General features: G+C 43.0%; 1 protein-coding gene across 1 annotated transcript; it reads right to left on the bottom strand.

Annotated features, from left to right (window-relative positions):
- Positions 1-12,785: 12,785 nt before the first annotated feature.
- Positions 12,786-15,421, bottom strand: LOC134943416 (gamma-crystallin-3-like). Its single transcript, XM_063932285.1, has 3 exons — positions 15,413-15,421; positions 14,806-15,048; positions 12,786-13,114 (listed from the first exon to the last, which is right to left on the bottom strand). The coding sequence occupies exons 1-3, from the start codon at positions 15,419-15,421 to the stop codon at positions 12,839-12,841; spliced, it is 528 nt and encodes a 175-aa protein (XP_063788355.1). The 3' UTR covers positions 12,786-12,838.
- Positions 15,422-16,247: the final 826 nt, after the last annotated feature.

Below are 16,247 nucleotides of genomic sequence, written 5' to 3'. Positions count from 1 at the left end.
GGACGTTTGTGGGTGGTAACTGACAGTTTACTGGGAGTGTTCGGGAAATTGCAGGCGTGCCCAAGCGTTTTCAGGGCGGGTGTGTGACGTCAGCTCCGGCCCCGATCAGCCTGATGTGATCGCACTGTAGGAGTAAGTCCTGGCTGCGCAGAGACTGCACACACTGGATTTTATCAGCTCATCATACACATGCGATCGCACACTTGCATGGTGAATATACACTCCCCCGTAGGCATCGACTATCTGAACGCAGGACAGCAAAAAACGCAGCCCAGCGATTATATCTGAATGACCCCCTAAGTGCTATGTTATGAATGAAGATAAAGAGCTTTATTTTTATTTTTTTATTTTAACTTAAAAAATAAAATCAACCGTAATAATTTTCTATCTTTGATCCAAATCGGAGCCTATAACATACAGTATGGACTATTTACCGTGAGCATAACTATTTTTTATTGTAAACATCCTATACAATTTTATCACACAGTATATGTGGATGAGTTGTCAGCATTGGCGGCATGCGCATATAGACATTAGAGATATGCGCCGGGCATTTTTTCGGGTTTTGTGTTGTGGTTTCTCCTTCGTGTTTTGGATCTGTATTTTTCTTTTAAATCATAAAATTTGGGGGACTTTTTGTTCCTAAGGTATCATTAAACTCAATAACATTAATGTCCACTCATTTCCAGTCAATGTTGACCACCTCATACCTCACAATATTGGTTTCATCCACTTTAGGCCTAAAGACTGCAACGAGGTAGCTGGATGACTAAGCTAAACGACAGCAGTGGGCGGCACAAACATGTGGCGCTTATACTTCCAACATGGCATATCTAGGAGTGGCACTGCAGTGGCAAACAGGGTGGCAGTTTAAAAACTATGCAAAAAAACCCCCAAACAATCTGCAATGCTCCAAATAGAACATAATGCAAAGAAAAGAGGTGCAAGATGGAATTGTCCTTGGGCCCTCCCACCCGCTACGAATAATAATTAAACACTGCGGTTTAATTTCACCAACAGTGTCGTACAATATACGTGTATGACTAGGAAATAAAATATATTACTGTGGTGCCACCTTCAACCACAGGGGCTAATTCAGACCTGATCGTAGCCGATACGATCAGCCACCCTGACATGCGGGGGGATGCCCAGCACAGGGCTAGTACGCCCCGCATGTCTAACCCTCCCACCGCCACACAGGTGCGATAGCCTCGCAAGGTAGCGATGCTAGCGCACCCGGCGAGTAAGTCAATACCAGCTCAGCACTGCTGCGCTGATAGGTGACTTTTTTTGCTGCGGCCCGCCCCCCGCATGGTCCGGGCACACCTGCATTGCACGGACCGCGCCCCCAAAATGGCTGCCGAACACTGCCGGCATACCCTCTCCTGCCCAGCGACCCCCTCTACCTGTCAATCAGGCAGAGGCGACCGCTGTGCTGAGATGCCTATCATATCTCTGGCATGCACGTGCGCACTGCGCTTCATACGCAGTTCAGACCTGATCCCCCGCTGTGCGGAAACGCAGCCCCACAGTATCACACAATACGTGAATGAGTATGAAATAATAATACACTGCGGTCTGACCAGCAGTGTCACAGTACTTAAAACTACATAAATAAATATGTTATAGTACTCTGGGGTACAGCACAAACAAAAAAATATTTTTTTATAACTATATTTTTATGCTTTTTGTTTATAGCGTTTATTATTTTAATTTTACACTGGGACGGAGCCCTTTGATGAACGGACAGAGAACTCCCTGGACTGATACACTCTACGCCAAATATACACAGTTCTGATGGACAGCTCCGTCCGGTACACTCTCCACAGCTCTCTTTGGGATCTGAGTCTGGCGGGAAAACCCGAGCCGGACTCGGATCCCGGCTCAGTTTGCAATGTTCGGAGAACCGGACCCGCAGATCTCTAATAGACATACATGTACTGTTCGAATAAGATAGCGCTAATAGGTCATAGATGAGATACGTAGGTCAAATTGCATATTTAATTCATAATAAAAATCAATATAGCATCCATATGGAATAACATGAACAATATTAATTGTTAAAAAAACCCTAATAAGTGGATTTTGAAATAAAAACTCCCTTATGTATAGATCAAGCAATAGTGGAGAAAATAGGACCTGTTCCTATGATATAGTCCCCTTCAAAAGTCCGTGGACCCAATTAGTAGTGGAAGGTCGACATTAATAGTTACCGCAGATGTATCCAAGGATAATTTAAGCGGCTCGGCAATCCGCAGTATTGCAGTTCCTTGGTAGGATAAGCGGTTGAGCGATGTCCACAGTTCAATTGGTTTACCTCCAATTAGGGCCTCTAGAATCACGGTGAATGGGGGGAACTTGGTTCAGGTCGTCCAATCTCCAGATGGTAGATGTCCAGGGAGTGATGCAGGAAGGCAGCTCACACCAACGCGTTTCATTGTGTTCACACAACTTTTTCAAGGTGCTCACTAAGCTATAAACAGGGGTTTATATACCCAAACAATATGGCTGCTCATTTGCATAGATGATTGAATTTGACCACCTTATCTCATAATATGACCCAATTAATGACAGACATTAGTAAATAAATATAAATATGTATTACTGAGTATATATAATAAAGAAGAGCAAAAAACACTCCAAAATGATATAGTTATATTCATATGGGGTGATCACATGACCCTTTGTATACATAACTATCATGAGCTGTAATGCACAAACCCCGGAGTGGATCGAGTATATATGTGGATGTACTAAATAGATAATAGTAGTGGTGACAATCCTTTCCGGGTAGGAGGAGATCTGTGTTTCTTGGGGGTCCCCTCCCCCTCACCCACATTGTGAATAACACTAACGAATAGAGATGACGCGATCGGATCCCATCCCGTCGCGTCATCAAACGCCGTCTGGCCGCGTATCAATGACGCGGTCCGTATCCTGCGTCGCGTCATTTCCGCCGGCCCCGGCCGCAGACGTCATGACGCTACGCGTCACTAATTCCCGATGATGTTACCACGGCAACGCTTCTATTACCGCGTCGCTAGGTGATTGCTTTGTGGAGATCACAGTGGGAGGCGTCCGGGAGTCCATCTCTGACACCACTATTTGTGTGTTTCCGCCAACCACTGTGCCAACCACACAAAGAACCATATAACATAACATGCATAATCTATGTAGATTCCATCAATCGGTATAACATATCCATATTACACTTTGTATCACTTCCTAGGCCTCAACATAACAACTATATAGCAAGATTATATGCAGGAATATTTATAGTATATTGAGATACAAATTCCGCATTTATCTTAATAGATATTGGAATTGAAAGAGGAGAAAGGGAAAGTATAGGTATATATATGTATTTGCTACATACATCTCAAGATTATGTCACAAATGCCCAGAGGGATGCATTAGAAATTTGATTAATCAACATAAACATATAAAGATCACGGATGATGATTTCTTCCTATGGTTCCAGAAACACTCTTGTGGTGCCAAGTTCAAACCTCAGCCATATATACCTATATTATAGTGGTGGACTATAAGCATATAGAATGATCCACCAACATACAATATGGTGTGCTAATAGTATTATTAATATAATTATGATAACATGGGGAAGTCAGGGAGAAGAGGTGTCAACCAGAACACTTTAGCAGACAATCATACTACTGAGTTAAGTTCAACCGCTTCATTTAATCCTCTCGGATATATGGTGTTCAGTTTGAACATCCAATATAATTCTTGTTTACACAGGACTTTATATCGATCACCCCCTCTTTTCGTTATATCCACCTGTTCAATCGCTATAAGGTGTAAGGAACTGGGGTCTCCCCCGTGGTGATCCCTAAAGTGTCTGGAGACACTATGTGTGGAGATTTTCTTAATGATATTCCGGCGGTGTTCCATGAAGCGAATCTTAATGCTTCTCGTAGTCCGCCCCACATGTTTCTGATCACATCCACAGGAGAGGAGATATATTATGTAGGATGAGTCAGTTCATACTCTTCTCCCTCCTTGATGTGAATGTGTGTAGTTTTCCTACATGTTAGGAACTTAACTCAGTATTATGATTGTCTGCTAAAGTGTTCTGGTTGACACCTCTTCTCCCTGACTTCCCCATGTTATCATAATTATATTAATAATACTATTAGCACACCATATTGTATGTTGGTGGATCATTCTATATGCTTATAGCCCACCACTATAATATGGGTATATATGGCTGAGGTTTGAACTTGGTACCACAAGAGTGTTTCTGGAACCATAGGAAGAAATCATCATCCGTGATCTTTATATGTTTATGTTGATTAATCAAATTTCTTATGCATCCCACTGGGCATTTGTGACATAATCTTGAGATGTATTTAGCAAATACATATATATACCTATACTTTCCCTTTCTCCTCTTTCAACTCTAATATCTATTAAGATAAATGCGGAATTTGTATCTCAATATACTATAAATATTCCTGCATATAATCTTGCTATATAGTTGTTATGTTGAGGCCTAGGAAGTGATACAAAGTGTAATATGGATATGTTATACCGATTGATGGAATCTACATAGATTATGCATGTTATGTTATATGGGGGCAGATTTATTAAGCTCGGTGAAGTGATAAATCGGAAGGTGATAAAGGAGCAGCCAGTCAGCTCCTAACTGTCATTTTTCAAACCCAGCCTGTGACATCGTAGTTAGGATCTGATTGGCTGGTCCTTTATCACCTTCCACTTTATCACATCACCGAGCTTAATAAATCTGCTCCATGGTTCTTTGTGTGGTTGGCACAGTGGTTGGCGGAAACACACAAATAGTGGTGTCAGAGATGGACTCCCGGACGCCTCCCACTGTGATCTCATAGAAACATAGAATTTGTCGGCAGATAAGAACCACTTGGCCCATCTAGTCTGCCCCCCTTTTTTTTTTTATATTATTTTTATCTCAAACCTTATTTGATCCTTATTTCTTTGTAAGGATATCCTTATGTCTATCCCATGCATGTTTAAATTGCTCTACTGTCTTAGCCTCTACCACCTCTGATGGGAGGCTATTCCACTTGTCCACTACCCTTTCCGTGAAATAATTTTTCCGCAAATTTCCCCTGAACCTCCCCCCCTCCAGTCTCAGTGCATGTCCTCGTGTCCTATTGCTTCTCTTCATTTGGAGAATGTTTCCCTCCTGGACTTTGTAAAAACCCTTGATATATTTGAAAGTTTCTATCATGTCCCCCCTTTCCCTTCTCTGCTCCAAACTATACATATTGAGATTTCTTAGTCTTTCTGGGTATGTTTTGTGATGTAGGCCATGCACCATTTTAGTTGCCCTCCTTTGTACAGTTTCTAATGTATTAATATCCCTTTGAAGATATGGCCTCCAGAACTGAATACAGTATTCTAGATGAGGCCGTACCAATGACCTATACAGTGGCATTATTACTTCTTTCTTTCTGCTGCTGATTCCTCTCCCAATGCAGCCAAGCATCTGACTAGCCTTCCTCATTGCCTTGTTACATTGCTTACCTGCCTTTAAGTCATCTGAAATAGTGACTCCTAGATCCCTTTCCTCCTCAGTACTTTCCAGTATAGTGCCATTAATACTGTACTGTATTTAGCTTTAGGATTTTTGAGACCCAAGTGCATGATTTTGCATTTTTTGGCATTAAACTATAATTGCCAGACTCTTGACCATTCCTCTAATCTACCTAGATCCTTAGTCATTTGTTTTACCCCACCTGGTGTGTCTACCCTGTTGCATACCTTTGTGTCATCTGCAAAAAGGCATACTTTCCCTTTAATGCCATTTGCAATGTCACCAATAAAGATATTAAAAAGCACTGGTCCAAGTACAGATCCCTGGGGTACTCCACTGGTAACATTTCCCTCCTGTGAATGCACTCCATTTACCACAACTCTCTGTTTTCTATCCTTCAACCAAGATCTTATCCATTCAATAATCCTAATATCCAATCCCAAACTTTCAAGTTTATTTAGCAGTCTGCGATGTGGAACTGTGTCAAAAGCCTTACTAAAGTCTAGATAAGCTATATCCATGGCTCCACCTTTATCCATCACTTTAGTCACACAATCAAAAAAGTCAATAAGATTTGTTTGACATGATCTCCCCCCAGTGAATCCATGCTGTTTGGGATCCAGTAAATTGCCGGATTTGAGATAATCTACAACTCTTTCTTTTAAGAGTGTTTCCATCAATTTCCCTACTACTGATGTAAGACTCACTGGTCTGTAGTTGTTTGCCTTTTCCTTGCTTCCACTTTTGTGCAGTGGGACTACGTTTGCTCTTTTCCAGTGCCCTGGAATTACTCCTGTAGCTAATGACTGGTTGAATAATTCTGTCAATGGTGCTACCAGCACCTCTTTAAGTTCTTTTAGTATCCTTGGATGTATCCCATCTGGCCCCATAGATTTGTCCACTTTCAGCTTTGAGAGTTCTGTTAGGACCTTCTCCTCTGTAAATGTACTTGTTTCATTTTCCTGAATATCCCTGCAACTTAACTGTGGCCCCTTCCCCTCTCTTTCAGTAGTAAATACTGAGCAAAAATAATCATTAAGATGATCTGCTATTAAATTGTCTCCTTCAACAAGACTCCCAGTGTCCGTCTTTAGTTTTATAATTCCGCCTTTTGTTTTTCTCCTTTCGCTTATATACCTAAAAAAAGTTTTGCCTCCTTTACCCACTGACTGGGCCATTTTCTCCTCAGCTTGTGCCTTTGCACATCTGATTACCTTCTTTGTCTCCTTCTGTCTAACAAGATATATCTTTTTGTCTTCATTATTTTGTGTCTGCTTATATTTCCTAAAAGCCATCTTTTTTGCTCTCACAATATTTGCTACTTCTTTTGCAAACCACACTGGCTTCCTTTTCCTTATGTTTTTCCTAACAGTTTTGATACAAAGGTCTGTTGCCTTCAATATTGCACATTTTAATGTTTCCCACCTCTCCTGCACTGTTTCCAAGTTCCTCCACTCTGCCAAAGAATCACTTACACATTTTCCCATCCCTACAAAATCAGCCTTCCTAAAATCCAACACCTTTGTTTTTGTATGGGACGAGTCAGTCTCTGTCTTAATGCTGAACCATACTGCTTGATGATCACTGGATCCCAGGTTTTCACCCACTTTTACGTCCGATAATCTGTCTTCATTTGTAAGTATTAAGTCTAATATTGCGTCTTTCCGAGTGGGCTCCCTCACCAATTGGTGGAGGGATGCTCCCTGAAGGGAATTTAAAATGTTCCTACTTCTAGTGGAACTAGCAACAGACACCTCCCAGTTTACATCAGGAAGATTAAAGTCTCCCATGATTATTACCTCTCCTTTTAATGCCATTTTAGTTATGTCCTGCAATAGGTTCTTGTCAAGTTCCTCTTCCTGACCTGGTGGCCTGTATATCACGCCAATACGAATAATCAACTTTTCCCCTGTTTCTATGGTCACCCAAAGGGCCTCAGTTTTTTCTTCAAAACTTTGTATTAATGTAGTATTTATGGCATTTTTTACATACATTGCTACCCCTCCTCCGATTTTTCCAATTCTGTCCTTCCTAAATAAAGTATATCCCGGTATAGCTATGTCCCAGTCATGATTTTCATTGTACCATTGTTATGAGCCACGGCTGTGGCTCATTCCTGTTTTGCAGTTTTGTTCTGTATTTCATGTTATACTTCTGTTTATGTTCCCCGTGGGTGTCATGGGGTGCTCGGAGCTCACCCTTAAGGAGGGGATACTGTTATGAACCACAGGTAGTGGTTCATTCCTATTTTATGTTTATAAAGTTGTCTTGCATGTCAGGATTTCCTGTTGCTCTGTTTTAGAATACTCTTGTCTGCTGCCGCTGGTGAGTCTGTGCAATTGCAGCTTGTTCCCTTGTGTTCAGCCTCACCTGGCTGCTAATTGCATCTGGTCAGTTTGGAATCTTGCAACAAGGCAGCTGCATGGGATTATTAATTAGGCCTCTCTGTTATATGCTGGCTGTTTGCAATTCACAGATGCTGGTGATATTCCTTGGTTTGCAGTCTGCTTGAGTTCTGAGCTTGGTTCCTGCTAGTTCCTGAGCTTCCTGTGTCGATTCCTGTGTCAGTCCCTGTGTCGATTCCTATGTCTGATCCCGTGTACTGCCGTGAGGCGTTCCTGTCCTGAGGTCCAGTACCGTTGCCTGTGCAAGTTTCTGGCTTCTTGGTGTCCACCGGTCTGCCGTTTGGGATTCTGCCTGTCCTCCAGTTCTGAGAGTCTGTGTCAGCAGCATTGGGAGTTCTTGTCCGTTTGCCAGTATTCGTACCGGTTCCGTGAGTAGCGGCACTACCGCGTCCGTCGGCCTCGGCTGCTGTATTCCCTTATTATTTCTGTCACTGGTGTTTTGCAGAGTGTTCTGCTTATGCTGTCACCGCCGGTACACAAAAGTATTGTCGGCGTGTGGTCAGCATTTCCTTTGTTGTTCTTTTCCTTTGGCGGCAAGCCGCACATACTTTGGTTTTAGGTTTGTTAGTAGCCCCTGGCCTTGTTGTTTAGTCAGAGGGTCCCTTGTTATCACCCTGTCTCGGTTCACTCTTTGTCTCTCATTAAGACCTGAGGGGGCATCGAAGTTGGGCAGACGTAATCCGCCCTTCAAACGCGGCTGCCATGGGCTCAAGCAACCATAGTCTCGCAAGAGTGTACTGACAGCACGGGTGAGACAACGGAGATAGGGCGCCAGGGGCTATTCCCTTTCCATTCCCCTTTCCCAGCATTCCGTCCTGGTGCTCTGGACTCGCTTCATAACATCTCCCTTGTTCTGAGCACCAGGAACCTAACAACCATGACTCTGTAATTGCCACAATGTCTAGATCATCCCTTGTCATTATTGCAGTTAGTTCTGGGATTTTATTTCCTAAGCTCCTAGCATTTGCACACATAGCTTTTAGAGTTTTGTTTGTGCTTTTTCTGTTCCTAGCTATGTTCTTCTCTCGGCCTATTTTTATTTGGTTTTGATCTGAATTATCTTCTGTTGCTGTGGATATGCTTCCTATTCCCTTTGCCTGCAGAAACAATACCTCTGTGTTGGGGGAGCAGATTTCTTTATTCCTGTTTGGTTCACTGCCCCCCTTTGTTAGTTTAAATAGTTCTTGATGAAGCATCCAAACTGTTCAGTTAGTAGTCTCGTTCCCCTTGAAGATGGGTGCAGGCCGTCACTTTTGTATAAGCTCCTATCTTGCCAGATGGTGTGACTGTGGCCTTTAAATCCAAATCTCTCACTCATTGAACCATGTCCTTAGCCAAACATTGAAGTTTCTGATGCAATGAGTTCTGTCTTCCCCTCTGTGTACTGGCAATACTTCTGAAAAAGATACAAAGCAATCACCTAGCGACGCGGTAATAGACGCGTTGCCGTGGTAAAATCATCGGGAATTAGTGATGCGTAGTGTCATGACGTCTGCGGCCGGGGCCGGCGGAAATGACGCGATGCAGTATACGGACCGCGTCATTGATACGCGGCCAGACGGCGTTTGATGACGCGATGGGATGGGATCCGATCGCGTCATCTCTATTCGTTAGTGTTATTCACAATGTGGGTGAGGGGGAGGGGACCCCCAAGAAACACATTAAACAGTGGTTAAGATCTCCTCCTACCCGGAAAGGATTGTCACCACTACTATTATCTATTTAGTACATCCACATATATACTCGATCCACTCCGGGGTTTGTGCATTACAGCTCATGATAGTTATGTATACAAAGGGTCATGTGATCACCCCATATGAATATAACTATATCATTTTGGAGTGTTTTTGGCTCTTCTTTATTATATATACTCAGTAATACATATTTATATTTATTTACTAATGTCTGTCATTAATTGGGTCATATTATGAGATAAGGTGGTCAAATTCAATCATCTATGCAAATGAGCAGCCATATTGTTTGGGTATATAAACCCCTGTTTATAGCTTAGTGAGCACCTTGAAAAAGTTGTGTGAACACAACGAAACGCGTTGGTGTGAGCTGCCTTCCTGCATCACTCCCTGGACATCTACCATCTGGAGATTGGACGACCTGAACCAAGTTCCCCCCATTCACCGTGATTCTAGAGACCCTAATTGGAGGTAAACCAATTGAACTGTGGACATTGCTCAACCGCTTATCCTACCAAGGAACTGCAATACTGCGGATTGCCGAGCCGCTTAAATTAACCTTGGATACATCTGCGGTAACTATTAATGTCGACCTTCCACTACTAATTGGGTCCACGGACTTTTGAAGGGGACTATATCATAGGAACAGGTCCTATTTTCTCCACTATTGCTTGATCTATACATAAGGGAGTTTTTATTTCAAAATCCACTTATTAGGGTATTTTTAACAATTAATATTGTTCATGTTATTCCATATGGATGCTATATTGATTTTTATTATGAATTAAATATGCAATTTGACCTACGTATCTCATCTATGACCTATTAGCGCTATCTTATTCGAATGTTTATTGTGTGTGAGGTCTGACCAACCTCTGTATATAGCTGCTGTGCTGAACCTCCCCAATCAGCGCCTGGAGAGATTTACTACTTGGTAGGTTCTCTTTTCTTTACATTCCATACATGTACTGTTGTATGTAACATATATGCAGGCTTCCTTACCCGAGGATTAGCAGCCACAGCACACAGCACTCAGGATGTCTATCTTTGGTAATCCCACCCCCAGACGCCCGTGAAACCAGACAATAGGAGTCTGGGGGTGGGCTTAGTGAAGACAGGCTGAGCATTGTGTGCCTGTGTCCAATGTGTGCTGCAGCTACTGATCTACCTACTGTAGATACAGTACACCCAGAGATCTCAGCTGCCATTTCTATAATAATAATAATAATAATAATAATAATAATGATATTTATATAGCACTTTTCTACTAATACAGATGGAGGGGTTCACTACGGCTGGCCGGCGGTCGGGCTCCCGGCGACCAGCATACCGGCGCCGGGAGCCCGACCGCTGGCTTACCGACAGCGTGGCGAGCGCAAATGAGCCCCTTGCGGGCTCGCTGCGCTCGCCACGCTACGGGCACGGTGGCGCGCTACGCGCGCCACACTATTTTATTCTCCCTCTATGGGGGTCGTGGACCCCCACGAGGGAAAATAAGTGTCGGTATGCCGGCTGTCGGGCTCCCGGCGCCGGTATACTGAGCGCCGGGAGCCCGACCGCCGGCATACAGAAGACCACCCCAGATGGAGCCATGCTAATCGTGGTTCCATATGCGACTAGGTGCACCCCAACAGGATTGAACGGGACGCACGTGCGTCGTAGACATGCACACGCTCTATTCACTTTGAATGGGAGCGTCTGTGTACGCTCGGCGGCGGGCCAAGGTGCCGGCACGCCTAGGCACAGCGCTCGGCCCTGCCTGCAATGCAGCCACGCTCAATGAGCGTGGCTCCTTCTGTAGGACTCAAAGTGCTTTGTCAAAATACAAAACAAGCTTAACAGTGGATATTAGTGACATGCGCGAGGTAACAGGAAAGTATTTAGTCTGTTTTTGAAGGATTGTAGAGTGGTGGCTTTTTGCACTGTGGGGAGAAGAAAGTTCCATAGAGTCGGAACCACAAAGTTGAAAGCTCAACCCCCAGATGAATTCTGGGAGATTCTAGGTACTGTTAGCAGTCCTTCATCTACAGATCGTACTATTTTAGTGGGACAGTATGGAAACAGAAGTTGCTTCACGTACCTTTGACCCTGGTCGTGTAGGGCTTTGAAAGTGAGTAACCCAAGCTTGAAAAAGATTCGCCATTTTACAGGTAACCAGTGAAGGGAGTAGCGATTGGGTGCTATGTGGCTGGAACGGGGGTTGATTGGTTAATAGTCTGGCAGCTGCATTTTGTACCACCTGCAAGCAGTTCATTTTTTTGGCTGGGAGACTAAGGTAAAGAGCATTGAAGTACTTTAGGCGTGATGACATGAATGCATGTATGACTTTAGGCAGATCTTCTGATGGAATTAAGTGCTTGATTCTGGCTATGTTCCTCAGATGATAGAATGAGGATTTGATTGTGGCTGACACCTGATGTTTAAGTGATGTTTAATTTTCTGTTAACTATATTTGCAGGTAGCTTCAGTGTTCCACCTTGGTGATATTTCTGGCCTCCCTGGTGGCTCCAGCACCATAGGGAACACATGTCTTTACTCTGATTTCTCCAGCAATATGATGCTAAAACTGAGCACACAGCTACTCTGAGCTGGCAGGTTGGCAGATGGGTGTCCTTCAGGGTTGGACTGTGCCCACAGGGATACAGGGGAAACCCGTGGTGGGCCATACTACCTGGGGTCCCTCACTTTCTCTGAGAATGCGCAGTGTGTATTTCTATGACTGAGTTTTCTCCTGTCCTGAGCAATCTCAGACTACACCCACTACTCTGCCGCTGCCTCAGCATCACTGATTGTTGGGCCTTTCTATCATGACTTGGCATAGCCATTGTTTGGTGATTGTGTTGCCACTTCTGTGCCTGTTGTTTCATTTCCTGGCCTTTAGCTTGATCCTGACCTTGCTGATCTTGGCTTGCTTTTGGCCTCTTCTCCTTAGTTGATCCTCTGGCTTAGCCTGGCTCTGCTCCGGACCCTGACTCTTCCTCACCATTAACTCCTGTAATATAAGTGACATATTCCCTACATTGATAACTTACAACATACACAAATCTTATTTATCTATTCTTCAGCAAGCCAATGCTTAGTAAAACATTTGATTATTATATCAAGTATGAATTATTATTTTTTAAATAAAGATAGTTGGCAAAAAGTGGGTTGTTCAAATTCTTTTATTGAAGTGACTAAAAAACAGAATGTCCTGTTATGCTGTTTTAATATGAATGGCGGATAAGTCTGAAAGACCCAATTCTGGGGCTGGTGGCTCCCCAGTCGGTGTATCTCCGGTACTCCCCAGGCTTCAGATAAAACTGGCGTCCTCTGTAGTTGGGCTCCTCATAGAACATCCAGTATCCGTCTTGTACATGGGCGGAGTGGATGTCATGGTTGCGGAACCTCTCAAAGACATGAGGACAGTCTTCTGTGAACTCCATCATCTGACCTCGGAAGTCTTCTTTCTCATAGATCCTGACTCTGAATGATCCCTGGTGCTGGGATAAAAAGTTTCAGAATGTCAATACAGTAGCCATATATATTTTCAACAATATTAACAGTTATTGTATTTATCTTCCTAATCTGTATCAAGTCAGAGTATGTATCAACTTTATTCTGCAGTTGTATTAGGTTCTATAGTGAATATTCTGTGGTGAAGACCTGATCACTCCTGTAGTGCATGCTACCCCATGATGAAGCCACTGTAAGTGGGCATGGTCTGACCACGGGAATCCTGGAGGAGTGCTAAGTCCCGGCCTCCACACATACACTGGAATATTGTGTACACACTTGGTTTATGCCTTGAGCCTACACCAGATTGGCACAAGGGGACCCACGGCCATCGCATTCCTGGCAATGTGGACTTGTGTACCCCTATGTGGGGGAAAATGTAGCTGACCCCACACATCCAGAAGTAACAGGGGATAACATCTCATTGGCTATAAAGTGACTTAATGGTGTTGTATATCTTGTCATTTGAACTATGCTGTATTGTATCAGAGCCAGCCCTAACCAATATGATGCCCTAGGCAAGATTTTGGCTGGTGCCCCCTAGCACCGCCACTAGTTCTGCAGGAGATAATGGCATGAGTCAGCTGGCAGCTCTGCTAATGTCGGGCGCCTTTTGTTTATAAAAATGCATCTTATTTGCATTACTATGTGGCTAGGATGCACATGCAGCTTCTGCTGATTAAAATGATATGCAGCATGCCTATATTATGTGTGTGACTGCGGCTGTATCTGCATATGAAATGCTATATTACAGTGGTTTCCAGGACTACACTGCAACGTAGCATTTTGTATGCAGATACAGCCGCAGTCACACAGAATATAGGCATGCCGCATATCATTTTAATCAGCAGAAGCTGCTGGTGCCCCTAAGCATACCAAATGCCCTAGGCAACTGCCTAGTTTGCCTATGCCTAAGGCCGGCTCTGTATTGTATGTACTGTACAATTGTATATATCTCAAAGCTATATTTGAGAAGTAAAAGACTTTGCTCTATGTATGTGATCATGATAACAGAAAGAAAGAACAACTGAGGCGTTTGTGTGACAGCTGGTTCCTCGGTCTATACTGGTCATAGTACAGGAGAAAATTTAATGATAAGACTCTTAAGAATATTTGAGGGCCACAGATCTCACATTATCAGACGTAATCAAAAGAGCTTAAAGAGGCAAATACTGTATCATATCCCAATGAGATCAGCCATAAATGATCAGTAGCACACTTTAATTATTAGTTCCTCAGTACTATCAGGCATAAGTAGAACGTCCATAAATCTTACTGTGTCTATGGGGTCTATTTACTAAGCCTTGGAAGGAGATAAAGTATCAGCCAATCAGCTCCTAACTGCCATGTCACAGGCTGGGTTTGAAAAATGACAGTTAGGAGCTGATTGGTTGGTACTTTATCTCTGTCTACTTTATCTCCACCCAAGGCTTAGTAAATAGACCCCTTAGTGTTATGGGAGATAGTTATCAAAGCTTGGAGAGAAATAAAGTGGAAGGAATATCAACCAACCAGCTCCTACCTGTCATTGTTCTAGCACAGCATGTTTAAATGACAGACGCTAATTGATTGGTACTTTATCTCTCTCATCTTTATTTTTCTAGAAGCTTTGATAAATTTGCCCTTACTGTAGATTTTAATGGACTGGTATAAGGAAAAAAACATATTTATTAATTACCTGGGGGCTCAGACGACAGGACTTTATAGAGTCATTGTAACCCAGCCACTGCTGGAAGTCGGGGTACTCCCCTCTATGCAGGAAGTACTGGTGCCCCCTGTAGTTGGGGTGCTCATACAGGATCCAGTTTCCGCTCTCCACACGGATGGAGTTACAGCGTCTGAAGTATGAGGACATGTCTGGGCACTCAGAGTTACACTCATAGGAGCGGCCCTGGAAGTTCCTGTCCTCGTAGAAGATGATCTGTCACAGAAAATATATTTACATTTCCATAATTTTTAAAACCTTTACATAGCATACATACTGTATATAGCATACACACTGGATATAGCATACATACTATATATAGCATACATACTATATATAGCATGCATACTGTATATAGCATACATACTGTATAAAGCATACATACTGTATAATATTTGTGTAGTAATAGATTCTCAAGTCAGACTATTGCCACTTTACGACAAATCAATTTTTTGTTATTTTAACATTTTTAATTCACAAATTAATATTTTCTAATTCCCATTGCAATTACAAGTGTGAAATACTGTACGTTTTAAAATAATTCATTGCAAAAACAGGTACACTATAAATGATATATTACCTTTCCCATGTTGCCACCTTAGATGTGTCCAAATGAACTGTGCATCCAGGATCCGGGGAAAGAGAGGCTTATATACCGCCGTTTCCATTCGTAGGCAAAATGTGGAGCTTTTTTGTTTTTGTTGCACACTGACCTGTGTTATCTATGTAACTATTAACCTTGTGTGTTCACTGGATCTATTATCTCAAAGCATTGTACAGAAAGCTACATACTCCTGTAGTTGAAACATCAGCTCTATGAATGCTTCCAATTATTGTGTTTTATGAACAGAGCATTTTCATTTAGTGAGGTTTGCTAAAACTAAAACTCATACAATTCTTTTGTTTCTTCTGTTTCCCTAAATTTCCAGTGTATGGCAGTCACACTCCATCTAATGTACGGCAGTCACACTCCATCTAATGTACGGCAGTCACACTCCATCTAATGTACGGCAGTCACACTCCATCTAATGTACGGCAGTCACATTCCATCTAATGTACAGGAGTCACACTCCATCTAACGGACGGCAGTCACACTCCATCTAACGTACGGCAGTCACACTCCATCTAATGTACGGCAGTCACACTCCATCTAATGTACGGCAGTCACACTCCATCTAATGTACGGCAGTCACACTCCATCTAATGTACGGCAGTCACACTCCATCTAATGTACGGCAGTCACACTCCATCTAATGTACGGCAGTCACACTCCATCTAATGTACGGCAGTCACATTCCATCTAATGTACAGGAGTCACACTCCATCTAACGGATGGCAGTCACACTCCATCTAACGTACGGCAGTCACACTCCATCTAATGTACGGCAGTCACACTCCATCTAATGTACGGCAGT

This window comes from Pseudophryne corroboree, chromosome 7 (genome assembly GCF_028390025.1).
Source record: "Pseudophryne corroboree isolate aPseCor3 chromosome 7, aPseCor3.hap2, whole genome shotgun sequence".
NCBI lineage: Eukaryota > Metazoa > Chordata > Amphibia > Anura > Myobatrachidae > Pseudophryne > Pseudophryne corroboree.
Note: the sequence above shows the minus strand (reverse complement) of the source record. Positions and strands in the feature narration are given on the sequence as shown.

Bases quoted from the DNA above. Each gene is read 5' to 3' on its own strand.
- LOC134943416 (XM_063932285.1), bottom strand. The intron at 13,115-14,805 runs GTAATTAATAAA...TTTTTATCCCAG, and splicing joins CCTGTCGTCTGAGCCCCCAG to CACCAGGGATCATTCAGAGT.